The 14,759-nt window shown below is 39.3% G+C and overlaps 1 protein-coding gene across 2 annotated transcripts in view; it reads left to right on the top strand.

Annotated features, from left to right (window-relative positions):
• The window catches only part of RPS6KA6 (ribosomal protein S6 kinase A6), an 84,740-nt gene that overhangs the window by 50,632 nt on the left and 19,349 nt on the right, over nucleotides 1–14,759 (top strand). For both annotated transcript variants that reach the window (XM_050965034.1, XM_050965033.1), the window contains 8 exons: nucleotides 376–518; nucleotides 1,704–1,774; nucleotides 3,160–3,248; nucleotides 4,411–4,475; nucleotides 9,712–9,814; nucleotides 12,147–12,271; nucleotides 12,602–12,727; nucleotides 13,506–13,595. In XM_050965034.1, the coding sequence (XP_050820991.1) occupies nucleotides 376–518; nucleotides 1,704–1,774; nucleotides 3,160–3,248; nucleotides 4,411–4,475; nucleotides 9,712–9,814; nucleotides 12,147–12,271; nucleotides 12,602–12,727; nucleotides 13,506–13,595 (812 nt within the window). The remainder of the gene's footprint in view (nucleotides 1–375; nucleotides 519–1,703; nucleotides 1,775–3,159; nucleotides 3,249–4,410; nucleotides 4,476–9,711; nucleotides 9,815–12,146; nucleotides 12,272–12,601; nucleotides 12,728–13,505; nucleotides 13,596–14,759) is intronic.

The following is a 14,759-nucleotide window of genomic DNA, read 5'->3' as shown; positions in this document are numbered from 1 at the left end:
AACATTCTTCTTTAAATCAAGTTTTTCCATCCTATAAAGCAGGCAGCAAAGACTCAGCAAATAAGAAAAATAAAAGCAGAACCTTTCATAATTTTAAGGTTCTAAGTATGTAAAGTTTTAAATACCTAATTGCAGATTTACTTAGCAACAGTAATGGTCACTAAGACTTTCAGTTCACTTTCAAATGTTCCTGGCACTGTACAATCAATTGTGTAATGTACTATTTAACTTTCATTCTCCAGTGAGCTTTAGGATAACTATTTCTTTACTCATAAACAGTCTTTGGTGGTTTGAATCCAAAATATAAAATTATTGTATAAAAAGCTGTTTTTAAAGTTCTTTACTAGATATATCTCTGTAATGCTGTTGTTGTAGACTTCGGACTCAGCAAAGAATCAGTAGATCAAGAAAAGAAGGCCTACTCTTTCTGTGGTACTGTAGAATACATGGCACCTGAAGTAGTAAACAGGCGAGGCCACAACCAGAGTGCTGATTGGTGGTCATTTGGTGTTCTTATGGTACTGTATGATTAATTGCATAATGTTGTTTGCAGTCAAATACTCTGCATGCCTCCACAGAGTAATGTTAAATTTATTTAGAATAAACTTGCCTAAGCCGAATTAGGACAACTTTAGGTTAAGGGGAAGACCTGGGAGAAGTTGGTAACTAGATTATACTGAAGAAACAATAGTTTTGAAATAAGTTGAACCTTGACTTGTTTATACCTTTAAGGAAATGCGTACTTCTAAGGCAGGGATCAGCAACCTTTGGAACGTGGCTCTCCAGGGTAAGCTCCCTGGTGGGCCGGTTTGTTTACCTGCCGCATCTGCTGGTTCAGCTGACCGCAGCTCCTATTGGCCATGGTTTGCTGTCCCAGACCAATGGGAGCAGTGGGAAGCAGCACAGGCCGAGGGATGTGCCGACTGCCACTTCCTGCTGCCCCCATTGGCCTGGAGCGGTGAACTGTGGCCAGTGGGCGCCGCAATTGGCCGAAACAGTGCTTACCCTGGAGAGCCGTGTGCCAAAGGTTGCCGATTCTTGCTCTAAGGACCATGGACATATATGTGACTTTGTAGCAGTCCAGAACAATTTTATTCAGTCACTTTCCTAGGTGGTTGTTAGGCTTCAGTTTGAAAGTTTCTTTGACACATTGCTTAGTATTTACATTAGGAAAAAAAACAAAAAAACTGAGTTTAACTACAAGCCTGTTGAATGAACAACATGGAAAAGTGGAGTACATCAGTAATAATAATATTTATGCTATTGCGGACAATAAATTGTTACACCATTAGCATTTGTACCGAGGAGGAAAAATAAAGGCAAACACATTTTTTTTGCTACTTTTTTGTAGTGTAGCAGTACATGACTTCAAGGAGAATTCCATTTGACTTCTCAAGTAGCTTTTGAATTATGGTCCATGAACCACCGTTAGTCTGCAAAACCCTCCAAGGTGTTCTACATCATCTTTTTATCCCATCTACTGTTGATATTGATTGTCATGTAAATTGCCTTCAAAGAGAAAATGTTTAACTTTTTTGGATATTTTAAAAATTAAAATTAGTATGTATTTGCTAATCACCCTGAAGGCTTCTCAGGTCTTAGTGTGTGTAGTATAAGTGGAATACCATGTTAATTAAAATCTTGTAAGAGTACTTTTAAAATAACTAACCACTTGATGTTGATTAAACATTTATTCTTTTCAGTTTGAAATGCTTACTGGTACGCTGCCATTTCAAGGTAAAGATCGAAATGAAACTATGAATATGATACTAAAGTAAGTATTTTTTTAATAGAATTACCCTTGTTTTTTGAAAGTAACAGAAAATGTAGCTATAGATATTATGCTTTAGCTTGTGTATTGTAGTTTGCTCACTTTCAGGATGTGAAATTATAAAATGTCAAACACAAAAGTAAGAATTTGATCACAAACAATGTAGATACTGGAGAATATTTCCAAGGCTTAAAACTGAAAAAAAATAAGTGTAAGATTGTGTGTGTGTGTGTGTGTGTGTGTGTGAGTGTGTTTGTGTGAAGTTAGTATTAAAAATAGGGCAGTAAAGTACACTAGAGTTATTTACCTGTCTGTACGCTGTTTCTTTGTTACAACATAGCTATAAAAACAAAACAACCTATTTTATGCAGATTGTTTATGCTATTTTCTCTGTGTACATAAGTGTGTATACACACACTTTCTGTATAAAATAGTTTAATCCATGTTGTAAAAATAGTAAGACAAGCGTACAGTGGTGATTGGTAAACAAGTCCTAACTGTACTCTTTTGCCACTCTTTAATTGAGGGAGCAAGAATTTATTGCTTTTGTGAGTAGTCAGAGGGGTATCCTGCAGCTCAAATGGTTAGACTTCTAGGACCTTCTGAGGGGGATGGGTGCTAAAGAAAAGGGGTTTTAGTCCTGACTGCATGGCAGGAGGGAGTGTCTGTCATTAATCTATAGCAGCATTGATACAGAAGATTGATTAGTTCACCACCTATTTCAGGATTTGTGGCATAATGAATATGTGCATGTATAACAATTCTACCTAGAATTACAATTCTACCTAGAAATTTCAGGCTGAACTAGACACTTCAATTATTAAAAAAATTGTTCAAATCACTTACGTTGTTTTAAATTTAGTAATTGTCCTTACAAAATAATCTCTGTGAAGTTGACCCCATTGGCTTTCTCTAATGACTTTATGATCTAATTCTTGAGGCATTTTATGAGTGGAGGAATAAAAAGGTGACTTGTGTGGTTGTGTAGATTACAAAGGTGTTTTGGCTATTTCCAAATGCCTTCAAGAGTTGGTTCTGATAGGCAAGAATGAATACTTCCTTTTTGTCATATGCCAGCATGTTTGGATATCCTTAGATCTCCTCAAGGATACACAACTTTAAGTACTTCATGCAGCTTTAGTTTGAAGCAGCCTATTTGTTGAAAACCACTATACCACACTGTGTGCTCTTTTTTCTAGAAGTTTCTTGAACAGGTAGTTATTTTAATATTCAATTTGAAATCCTGTTCACACAATTTCCCTACCTTTGTGACACACATTGGCAGATCTGATGGCAGAGTTTCTTACCCTTAGTTTAATGAGCCCGTGTAGAGTGTTTTTAGCAAAACATTCTTTTGAAGTAATCGTTTCTCCATTCTCTTTTTCCAGAGCAAAGCTTGGAATGCCACAGTTCCTTAGCCCTGAAGCGCAAAGCCTTCTAAGGATGTTGTTTAAAAGGAACCCATCAAACAGATTAGGTAATGTGAACTTGTTTTGGTTGGTTCTTTGTGACCTGGGTCTTGAAGTAAAACCATCTACAGCATAACTTGTGAACAATTTAAGTGAAGCTTCATTGAACAGTCCTATCAGTTCTTGGTTATTCAGCAGACTTCATTTTCTCATATTTTCTTGAGTTTGCAGTATGTTTATTCTGGATTTGGTGCACCTGAGTAAATGACAGAGGAAGGTAGGCTGAAGATGACTTTCTTGGACCAGTCATTCACCTAGATTCTGGATGCAGCATTCTACAGAGCTCCAGTTCACTTAAGCAGCTGCCATGCAGTCTATAAGGGAAGCTTTGATATATATGAATTGGCTCTTGCCAACTGCTTGGATACACCAAATAAATTGAATTTTCAGGAATTGGAACCAGTTGATCTTCTGTTAGTCACCCAAAGATTCTGTGCACTGAATCTGTATTCCAGCCAATTGCAAGAGGATGTGCATCATAGCCTTAGTGTTTTACCACATATTGTGCTGACTTCCCTCAGCGGTGTAGCCCATACTGCTAGTCTGACAATGTCAGCAAGCCATAATTCAGAAAAAAGTAGCCTTTCTCTTATTTTAGCTCCCTCAATATGCCTTTCTGTGGCTTAGTATACTGTCCCATTTTCTTGTTTTTGCTGGCAGCCCTCCACAGGTGCATGGAACAGTGGCTTTATCAGACCATCCAAAAGGCTGTAATTCTGGAGTAAAAACTATGTATTAAGGTGCCAAACAAAAAATCAGGAAGCAGATTAGAAAACGCTGTTATGCTCCCCTAAGCATAGTCTCCAATTACTTGTTTGGCGATTTAATATTAAATTAGTGGTTTTTAGGGAAGTACTCGTGATTCTTTGTAAACTGCTAGATATAAAGATGCCCTGTGAGTAGGGCTCCTTTATATATTCAAAGAAGCAAACAAGGCACAAGTTCACTTTTTTCCTTTTCCAGGTTTTTCTTCAGCATGTATGAATTCGATTAGCTATATGCCAGTCTGTTCTCAGTCAAATATCTTAACCTTAGGCAGTATTCCATGAATAAGTGATTCCATGCAATTTTCCAAGAAACCAAGTGACTAGCTTTTAATGCAATTTTGTATAGAGATTTTTATACTGAAGCTGGTTTTAATTTAGTCACTTTTGTTCCCTATAATTACAGGAGCTGGTTCAGATGGAGTTGAAGAAATCAAGAGACATCCTTTTTTTTCAACAGTTGATTGGAATGTAAGTACAAAACAGTTTAATTTCATAGCCATTTTTAGTTTTGTTACATTTGCAACATTTCTGTAAATTGCAATATAATTAAACAGGCTATACTAGACAAATGAGACTTCTCACTATTGTGAGACTGAGACTGTATTTCTCACTATTGTGAGACTGAGACTGTATTTCTTCTCATTGCTGTACACTATTGAGGGTCTCACTAAAATTTTAAAACATGCATTAACATTTTTAATAGTAATTAGAATTGCAACATTCTAAATCCTAAAATCCTAAATAAAACTCCTTCAAAATGACTAAGAGGGGACAGGTACAGAAATTCGTGTTTTGTGTGTGTGTCATTGTAAACCCGAGATAGGTGTCTGTGTTCAAGAGACTGGATTCTTTTGAATAGCAGTGTTTGTCAGGGCTCTGCATGCACACTGTGCCTCCTTGTGTGAAGTCATAAAAGGCAATGTGGCCACAGTTCTCCCTCTGTTCCCTACTACTGCCTGTGGCAGCAGGGCTGAACCCAGTGGGTGTCCAACTCACAACATTCACTGAAAGTCAAACTCATCCTTTTCCCAACTAGTTTGGTGAAGATAATTGATCTTCACCCTTTTTATCTTGTTTTCTTTCTTTTGGATATTCCAATAAAAAAGACATCTCTCTTCTCATCCCCTGCCCCCTCACCCCTCCCTGGTACAGCAGGGGTGAGGTGCTTCATAGTAGTATGGAATCTAAATAGCCATGTTTCATCCCCTCACTGGCTGACATAGATATTGCATCTTCTGCCTAGGGGACAGCCATACCCCAGGCAGGTGTTGTGTGCTGATTGCTTTCCTCCAAGACCCACCAGTTCAGAGAGACACAGTTCTAGTTACATCTGCTTGAGCAATCCATGCAGGTCATTTCAGACCTAGAGGAAACAATCACCATCAAGATGGAGGTTCAGGTCTGCCTTGGCCAGCACTCCATCATGTAGATGGATGCCTCTATTTCCTAGGATCAGGTACAGATAGAAAGGCGGGGAAGAAGACATTGTTGAAATTGGGGCTAGCAACTTCAGCATCACAGCCAACACCTATGCCATGCTGACAGAATGAGAGAAGCTGAGGCATAATTTCATATGGAGCATAAATGCATCTCCAGACAATACTTGGTACCATCCCACAAGGACAGAAATCATCACTTCTCCATGGGTGGAAGCTCTTAAGACCTTCACCTTTGTGGAAACAGCATTGGGTACAGGACCCCAGTACTTGTGTTGATGCCCACAACCAGACCAGGTTATGCCCATGCAGAATCCCCTATATCTCTTGCTCCTGAGTGTTAACTGATACTTTCCCTGGCCCTCTTCAGGGAGCTTATTGTAGAGCTTACTACAAACATGCATGGCCTTGTTAATTTGTCTAGGAGCCGTAGAAGAGAAATTGCAGGAATACAGCGAATGAGGCTTCTACTCTTGATATTTCCTTATCCTGAAGAAGAGAAGAGGTCTTAGTCAAATTCTGCACTTGAAAAAAAAATCACATTTTGCTGACTCAGTTTCCTTATCACTCTGCAGCATTTTTTGGGCTTGGGTCTGAATCCTCTAGAGGTTTCTGGGGAACCCTTCTGCTGCAGCTCATGGCTTGATTTCTTAACCAGAGAGCCCCTCTCTATCCAGGTCAGCTTGCTTTGACTTGTTTGGTCCTACAGCTAAACTGGGTTCCTTGCTATGTAAGCATGCTCATCTCTTCCCTTCTCCTGACCAAAACTTCCAGTGTGGTTCTGAGTCATCTTCCTGTGACCTGCCCAGTCTCTGTAGTTTTTAAAGGCTAGCATCAAAACCTTGATGTCTTTGTCCTGTGTTTGGGGATTTTCCACTTTCCAAACACCAGCCCCCTCCAGAAGGGTAGGGAAAAACTGGTTGTCTTGGGCTCCAGCTAATCTATTGTCCCAGGATGCTTCTATCAGAATATGCAGTCACTGAGTCTCTAATCACCCCCCTTTTGTACCTGGTATGGGAGGGATGTGATAAGGCCTTATCAGCAAAGGTTGAATCCACCTACTCAGAACACATTTATACCTTGTGAACAATTACTCCTCTGCCCTCAGTTCTTCCTTGTGGCTGGTCGTCCTTATGCTGTAGTTACTGTCCCATTTTCCCTCTTAGGCTGGTAAAGACTCCATGACATGCTCTCTTGTCTCAGTAATACCCCTCCTTGGGGGTCAGTTAATTACTAAACATAGCCCACCCAATCCATAACCAAAAGTCCCCAAAACTAGGTCATTTATCACCTCAGTGCATAGAATCCTTAAAACTCCACACTGCCTAGTCCGTCGTCAGTGCACATACTATACTCTGGCATCTTCTACCACACCTTGGATTTTCTTTGGTTTTTTCCTGTCCTCCTTCCATGACAGCCCCTTGAACTGGAGCATAACCCAGCTCTTCCCAGTAGGTTCCCCCTCTCCCGCCTCTTTGCTGGGAGATCATCCTCACCAGGAGAGCATCCATTGGTCCCCCGTTCAGTAACTCTCAGGCAGGGCAGCAGGTAGGCCCTTCCACTGTTCCCCTGGCACTCAGTCCACTGGTTCCCGCTTTTCAGCATGAAAATGTCAGAGGGTAAGCCCCTCTGCTGCTCCCATGCCTCAGCCTTCTGTGGCTCTCAGCTCTAGCTATCTGGCTTGGAAGTCAGCAACTCTCTGCTGCTCTCATGCCTTCAGCCTTTCCAGGAACCTTCTGTAGCTTTCTTCATGGACCTCCTTCCTTTCTGATTCTTTGATAACCCCAGATGCTGCCCCGCTCTCATAATTGGCCAAACTGGGAGCTCCTCCTAAGATACAGGGGATCTTGACATGCTTCATTTGAAGGAGCTAGCCACCCACTCTCATCTTCTCCGTGGCACTTGTTAATATCTTGCTTTTATCTTCATAATACAATCATGTTTTAGTCTCACATCTAAAAAGAAAAAAGAAGAAAAGCCCATCTGTGACCCCACTTGCCTCTCCAGCTATCATTTTATGTCCTTTCCCCTTTTATCTCTAAGGTCATTGAATGAAGTGTGTGGGGGTTTCCTGTCCCAATTCCATGCAAGGCCCTTTCTAATCTGGCTTCCATCCCTGGTATTCCTCTTGCTAAAGTCTCTAATGAACATTTCATTGCCCAAGCTCGGAACTAGTACTCCATCCTCATCGACTTGTCAACCATGTTCTTGAAATTTTGGCTTTCCTTGGCTATCTGTGACTGTCCTGTCCTGGTTCTCCTCCTTACCTCCTCTTTCAGCTTTCTATGTGGGTTCCACAGGGCTCTATCCTTGGTCCTTATCTCTTCTCTTTTTCTACATGTTATCTGGGTAATCTCATTTGCACAAATTAAACTACGCTTTCCATGCTGCTGACCTTCACAAATGAAATCTTGCCCTGGTCGTAATTTATTCAGAATGTTGCTGCAAAGAACATTCTCCTAGTCCGATGACTTGATCATATCACCCCCGCCTTCACTGCCTTTTTGCATCTCTCTACTGGCTCCTCCTTCTCTGTTCCATCAAACATAAGCTGCTTGTCTACACTTTTCAAGGCTCTTCACGGCCGTATGCTACCAGTCCTCTCCCATTCGCTACCAAGATGACAACTGCCATCTCCAATCAGCCCATGCGGCCAACTTCCATTGCCCGCTTATTGAATTTTCAAACTAGCTCCTTTTTTTTTTTCTCCCATGCTTCCCTTTATGCTTGGAAGGAGCGTCCTTGAACCGTGAAACATGATTGTCCTTCAGATTCCTCCTTAAAACTCTCTCCTTTGCCGTGATGCCTACAAAAATCTGAACAGGTGGCAACTGGTGTGCTGAGACCACTGCCTATTATGCTGACCAATCTTATCTTATTTCCCAGTCTGTCTGGCAGGTGCTATTGGAATACAAATATTAAATAAAGAAAAAAATCCTATTTTTATATACCTAGTAATAGGAAAATATATTGATACAGTAGCAAGAGGATTTATATCGATAAGGAACTGAGATTTCTAAGGGAGCAGTATCTAGAACAGTTTTCAACCTGTGGTCTGCGGACAACTGGGATCCACAGATTTTCTGTTTTCCAAAGTGGTCTGAACCTCCATTCAGAATTTGAAAGTTGAAGTTGAAAACCACTGAGAAAATTGCACTTTTACCTGAAAGTTTTGTACCTGCTTTTTGTACAGGGTGCACTTTGAGTATTTGACCGCACTTAGTGTATAATCAATTCTGGTTTGGTAATGGTCATTTTCACTTCCTGTCTCATGCACTGCACTGGATGAGCTCATGCATATTTTCTCCAAGTCCTGTCATAGAGGGGCTGGGATGACTTCGCTTCAGGGAATATTCCTGCACACAAGGACAAGTAGCTGTGGGAGTCTGGTGGTGATCAGGGAGTACCACCTGGCCAGGGTAGAGGCAGAAAGCCCCTACAAGCCACTCAGCCTTTCACAGACCTTGACATGCAAGGATGAAAACAGAGGTGGTGAATGAGCCTCCATTTTCTCTTCCTAAACCCTGAATAGCGCTGGGGAGTACCTGTTTGGAGTAATGCTTTACTCCTGTACTGCGCATCAGGACAGAGGATAATGAGGAGCTGCCATTCCTCACTGTTCCCTTAAGGGACCTAGGAAAGACCTGGAGTATAGGTTTAAGAGAGGGTAAATCCCCTCATCCCGTAAGGCAGGAAGAGAAAGACACAAGGGAGAATCTCTTGCCCTAGGGAACTAGAATGGCAAAGTATGGGGTGGATCCTCTCTCCCTCCTCTTGGGATTGGAGTGGTTTGGAGAATGTGGCTCCCTCTGCAATAGACAGAAACTGGGATCCAGTTCAGGTATTTGGGGAATACACCACTGTCTACCCATTTCCTTCTGAGGTAAGGATGAGTTGAGGTCGGGGAGGGCTGCAATTGTATGCTGTTGTCTACTTAATAAGCTGGAAGGGGAGAGGCCTGGTGGGTAAGGAGTGGGGGCAAGCTTTGGTATATTTCTTGTGGCTTTCTGACTCTCTATTTCCTTCTAAGATCTTTCAAAGCAGGAGAGCAGAAAAACCTGAATAAATCTTTTTTAAAAAGGATCAACAATACATGTTTGTGTTTTGTGCCTGCTATTTTGTAATGAGCTCTTTCAGAAAGCTGAATCTTTTGAAAATAGATGAAAAACATTCTAGTTGTGTTCCTTTTAGTTTAGCAAAATATATAATGTATCTGTAAAGTAATTCTGAATTTTAGTTAAACTTCTTTTGTGGCTTTTCTGTTCCAGAAACTGTTCAGAAGAGAAATTCAGCCCCCATTTAAACCTGCTTCTGGTAAGCCAGAAGATACCTTCTGTTTTGATCCAGAATTCACAGCAAAAACCCCAAAAGGTAATGCATATATTTAGAAAATAATGAGTCAATATGATGAACCCATTGTATGGGGAGGACTAAATTACATTGTTGTTTGATACCTAGGAGCTTGAGCTATAAAATTTAGAGCCATTAATCTTGGGAGTTGGCACAAATATGAAAGGCAGAATATATACCAATCACAGTAAAATCAACTGTGGCATTAGTGTCGTTTAGTGAATAGTGTTTTATTCTTTCAGTTTTATTCCCCTTCTCCATTTCTCTTGTTCCTGTTTTGGCCTTTATCTTTTTTTTTTTTTTTTAATCCCTATTGTCTGCAGTGGTGGATTGACTTAATATTGTAGAAAGGGGCTTGAAATCCAAATCTCCCTCTTCTCTCCCAAGTGACTCATAATTGGCCCCACCTAGCTTCATTTTCTTATCCTTTACAAACCATCCTTACCTCAGTGCAGGGCCCCCCCCCCCCCCCCCCCAGAGGAGCATTCTTAGGCAGTGAATCATCTCCCATTCATCCCTTCCTAGCTGCTGGAGAGAGAAACTGCAGAGAAAGTGTTTTGTTTTTTTCTCTGCAGTCTTCTCTAAGTGGGTAAGGTGAGGGGAAATTTAAGAGCAGTGCAATTTTTCTTCTATTCCATTTTGACCAATGTGTATTAGAGGGCAAGAGTTGCCAGTCAGTCATGGAGAGAAAGAACTGTTCTTTTTTTTTAAGTGATTGATATCCAGCTAATGGGATTGTATTTAGTAGTGGTCCTTGAATATTTCTGCTAATTAACATTGAAAAATTAGCACTGAAATTATTAATATCAATTCTGTTGTAATTTCAAAATTAACACCTCATCGTAATGAATTAGGACAGTTCACCCTCATGAAGGTATTGTACCAGCCTGTCTATAGATCAGGAAGACAGCAGTACAATGTTTTATTTGGTTTCACATTGGAAGAGATTATTTTTCTAATGGTAAGAGCTGGGAACCATTTTTATATTAAAAGTCTTGATTCTGCAGAATCTGTGCCTGTCACTGGGATTAGGTTAATACAGTTGTTGGAGCTGATCTGTCCTATGTCTAAGTCTCAGACATTGCTTGTGAGCCTAGATATGTTCATACATAGTTCTCCACATCTTGTCAAAAGTGAAGTGAAGATGACTCTGACATCCTAGTCCCTTGTGAACGTTTGAGTATATTTCAGGATCACTATCCTCTACAGCTGTAAATAATTTGGCTCAGTAAAGTTTTTGATGGATTTACTTTTCTTTTGGCCAGTCTAATTTGAATTTAGGTGAAATCCAGCTTTAGAGATGAGGGATTTTTCCATGTCAGTATTGAGGTGCAATGGTAAAACTGAATGTGTGGGGAAAGTAAAATGGTATATGTTAATGTTTTGCCTGACTTGAGCTAGTGCTATCAAATCAATTTTAGTAGTGCTTCAAGTAAACTTGTGTAAATATCTTTTGTGAAGTCATCTTTTAAATACAAAATTACCGCACAGTGAAATGGTTTTGTTCTAATGTTCAGTCACTCAGTTAAGGCTTATAATCATTTCTGTTCAACAATTTAGTATGTTCATTTAAGGGTCCTGTTTATAAATCTCCCCTTGACGGTTTCACCTGGACTTTAAAACCAGATATCTGGTTTCTTGGCCACATGATGTGTTATCAGCAGTTTGTATTCCAACGTAGCCCTTAAGTTTACATACATATGTTAAAAAACCTCTGGACCAAATTGTGCTTTATTTGTGTTTAGACAGAGTACAGTGAAGTAGAAGTTGCACACACTGTACATTGGGGAAGATCTGGGTTCTCATGACTTTTGAAACATATCACTATATTCAAGTATTGTCTCCATGGATCCCTGTACTTCTGCCATGCCCACATCTATGGTTCTTCAGTTGAAACTTCTAGCTAGCAGTGCCCTCATATGCACCCTTTTTGACTTCACATACTTGAGCTCGCTGCTGTGAATGAAACCGTGGCATCAATCTTTAGTTCTTCATGCATAGTCACAGATAGGGTGGTTTTTTGGGGGGATAGATGTAATTACATGTATTCTAGTTTATGCGATATCTTGAAGTCTTGTAGTTTTAAAAAAAAGACGAGTGGGGGGCAGGCATGTATTTTATTTAGCTTGTGATACTGTTAAAATAAGTAAAAGTGAGAATATAAGTGAAAGGTGATCTATTAGCACCCCGACTATATCTTGTAGTTCAGAACCAATTCTACTTTCTTATATTTTCCTCAAAATACTTTTGAGAACATCCCTATGGTAAACACACAGAATAGCTTAGTTCGAATATACTGAAGTAGCAGAATACTCTTCAGATTCTAATTAAACCATGTGTATTTAACAATTAGATTCTCCAGGAGTTCCACCTAGTGCTAATGCGCATCAGCTGTTCAAAGGATTTAGCTTTGTTGCAACTACTGCCATAGAAGATCATAAAATTTCACCCCTCACCAATATATTGCCAATAGTACAGGTAAAATTTATTTTTCTTTTTATAGATATTTCTTAACTAAAATGCCAAAGCTGATGTGTGTTTTGATAGTTAACCTCCATTCTCCTCTATTGGAAAGACCCTTATATCAGCACAGCAGCACCAAAGCACTTATAATATACATAAACATTATGTGCAGCAGTTTAAACTAATCCATTGTCAAAAATCAAGTTGAATGTTTCTTTAAATGCAAATTTCAAAAGGAAAAAACTGCAAAGTAAAGAAAAATGTGCAACTTGAGAAAGTAAAAATGATGATGTTTTGTTGAAGTACAGTTTATTGTTTTAAAATGCAGTTTATATTTATTTAAAGCAACTTCATGGAAACAGTGCACAGTTCACTGATGTGTATGAGCTGAAGGAGGATATTGGTGTTGGCTCCTACTCTGTTTGCAAGAGATGTGTGCACATAGCTACCAATATGGAGTTTGCCGTGAAGGTACTTGGTGTAAATTCTCTTTTTGGTATTTGAATAGTTACTCCACAGTTGAGTCATGTATCTTTTTAATGTACTAGTACGTAAAGAGAACTTTTTAAAAAAAACTAATTTTTTCAGTCAGTGTAATGTTGTATGTACTTTGAGAAGTGAAAAAGTAAATTTTTCCATACAGCTAAATTTTGTATTTGCTTTTACCATTATTTCTTGTTAGAGGAAAGGTTGCCATCAGACTTTGTTGGAAAAAGACTTACAGAGCAATATATCAATTATTTGAAACCTAATTCCATTGGCTTTGAAATTACTTAAATTATCATGTTTCATTAGCATGAATAGACGTCTTGTTAAATGTTCCCTTTTCCTTTTTTATTTGCCCTTACAATAAGAATACAACAAAGGTGAGATCAGTGGGCTCTTTAGGTGGGGAAGTGGGCAGGAGGGAAGTAGAAGTATTTAGGACAGTCAGATAAATTCACTGATATCTTCAAATTAGAGCAATTTTCAATATACGCTAGAACTTGTTTTGTAACTGTTAACCTCAAGCTTTAAGTAAATAGGCTGGGTAATGTTTCACTCCTAACTACTAAGGATGAAGCATGAAAGTAAAGAGAGCAATAATGTGACTTTTATAGTCAAAACTGCTGTCTTGCTTAGTTTGAAAACTCTTGTTACTTGTAGCTTTTGTGGTCTCTTATCCAAGATCCAGGATTTTCCTCCATTTTGCCTTTCTGAGGAAATACTTCATTTAACATTGAGCCCTTTTCCACCATTTATTTCACAGATAATTGACAAAAGTAAGAGAGATCCCTCAGAAGAAATTGAGATTTTGATGCGCTATGGACAGCACCCTAATATTATTACTTTAAAAGATGTATGTATTCTTTCTTTTCTAAATTTTACAATTCTTACCACAAAGCAGTCAAACAGTAAATAAAATAATTGTTGGGTAGGGATCCTATGTTTTGCATTTCCAGTAAAATATGATGGAAACAATACTTATAGTTTTTTTTAAAAAAGGTAAAATATTTTAAATATGGCATATGCGGTTACTTGTACATTATATCTTAATTTTTTTGCAAATATGCTAGGTTTTGGGAGACTCAAAATGTTTTTGGCCTTTGCTCATAAATTAATTATTAAATTCCTAAATGATTCTGGACTTTAAAGGTGACCTGCAAAGAAAAGAAAATTCTGCACTTTATTGCTTTTGTTTCCACTTTCTCTCTCATTTGAAATTTAGATCTTGTTTCTACTGGAAGATTCTGTAGACAGCTAGAGAGCTAATAAAATTTTGATACCATAATTAATTAATGGACCTTGTGCATGTGAGAGGGAATGGGATTTTTACTAATAATTTCTTTGCTTTTGTTTAATGTTGATTTAACTCAAAATGCCTAACAGTTAAGATCTACTTGTGAAAGAGTCAATACTTACACACTTTAAACTGATGGCTCAGGCCTTGCCTACGCTACAGGGGAAATTCGGTCTAAGCTACCCAATTTGAGTTACATGAATAGCGTAATGCAAATCGACGTGGCTTAGATCTATGCAATGTTGATGGGAGATGCTCTCCCATTGACTCCCCCAATCTTCTTGATCCAGTGGAGTACAGGAGTCGATGGGAGAGCGATCTGTGGTGGATTTAGCGGGTCTTCACTAGATCCACTAAATCGACCACCTATACATCGTTTACCACTTGTCGATTCCCCAATAAGTGTAGACGTGCCCTCTGTAGCTCTTTGGCATTCCAAAGAATTCTGTTAGCAGAAATTTTTAAAAGGACCAAAAGAATACTCCTGCTCTTTCTAAGGTTAAAAAACAAAAACAACAGAAAACCAAACCAAACAGAAACCAAGTTCATTGGGGCTTTCATCATTAGCTATGAAGAACCAAAATGCCACCCCTGCTGCCTCCCATTTCAGTGGGTGGCAAATTGATGGGCCGCTGGAGATTGGGACAGCTGCAGTTGAACAAGGGTGGAGAGCACATGGTAGAGGGATACAGGGGTGATTCTTCCCGTTCAGAATCTCTAGTG

The sequence above is a fragment of the Gopherus flavomarginatus genome, chromosome 8 (assembly GCF_025201925.1).
Source record: "Gopherus flavomarginatus isolate rGopFla2 chromosome 8, rGopFla2.mat.asm, whole genome shotgun sequence".
NCBI classification, from domain to species: domain Eukaryota; kingdom Metazoa; phylum Chordata; order Testudines; family Testudinidae; genus Gopherus; species Gopherus flavomarginatus.
The sequence above is the reverse complement of the archived record's forward strand: the minus strand, read 5'-3'. Positions and strand labels throughout refer to the sequence as shown.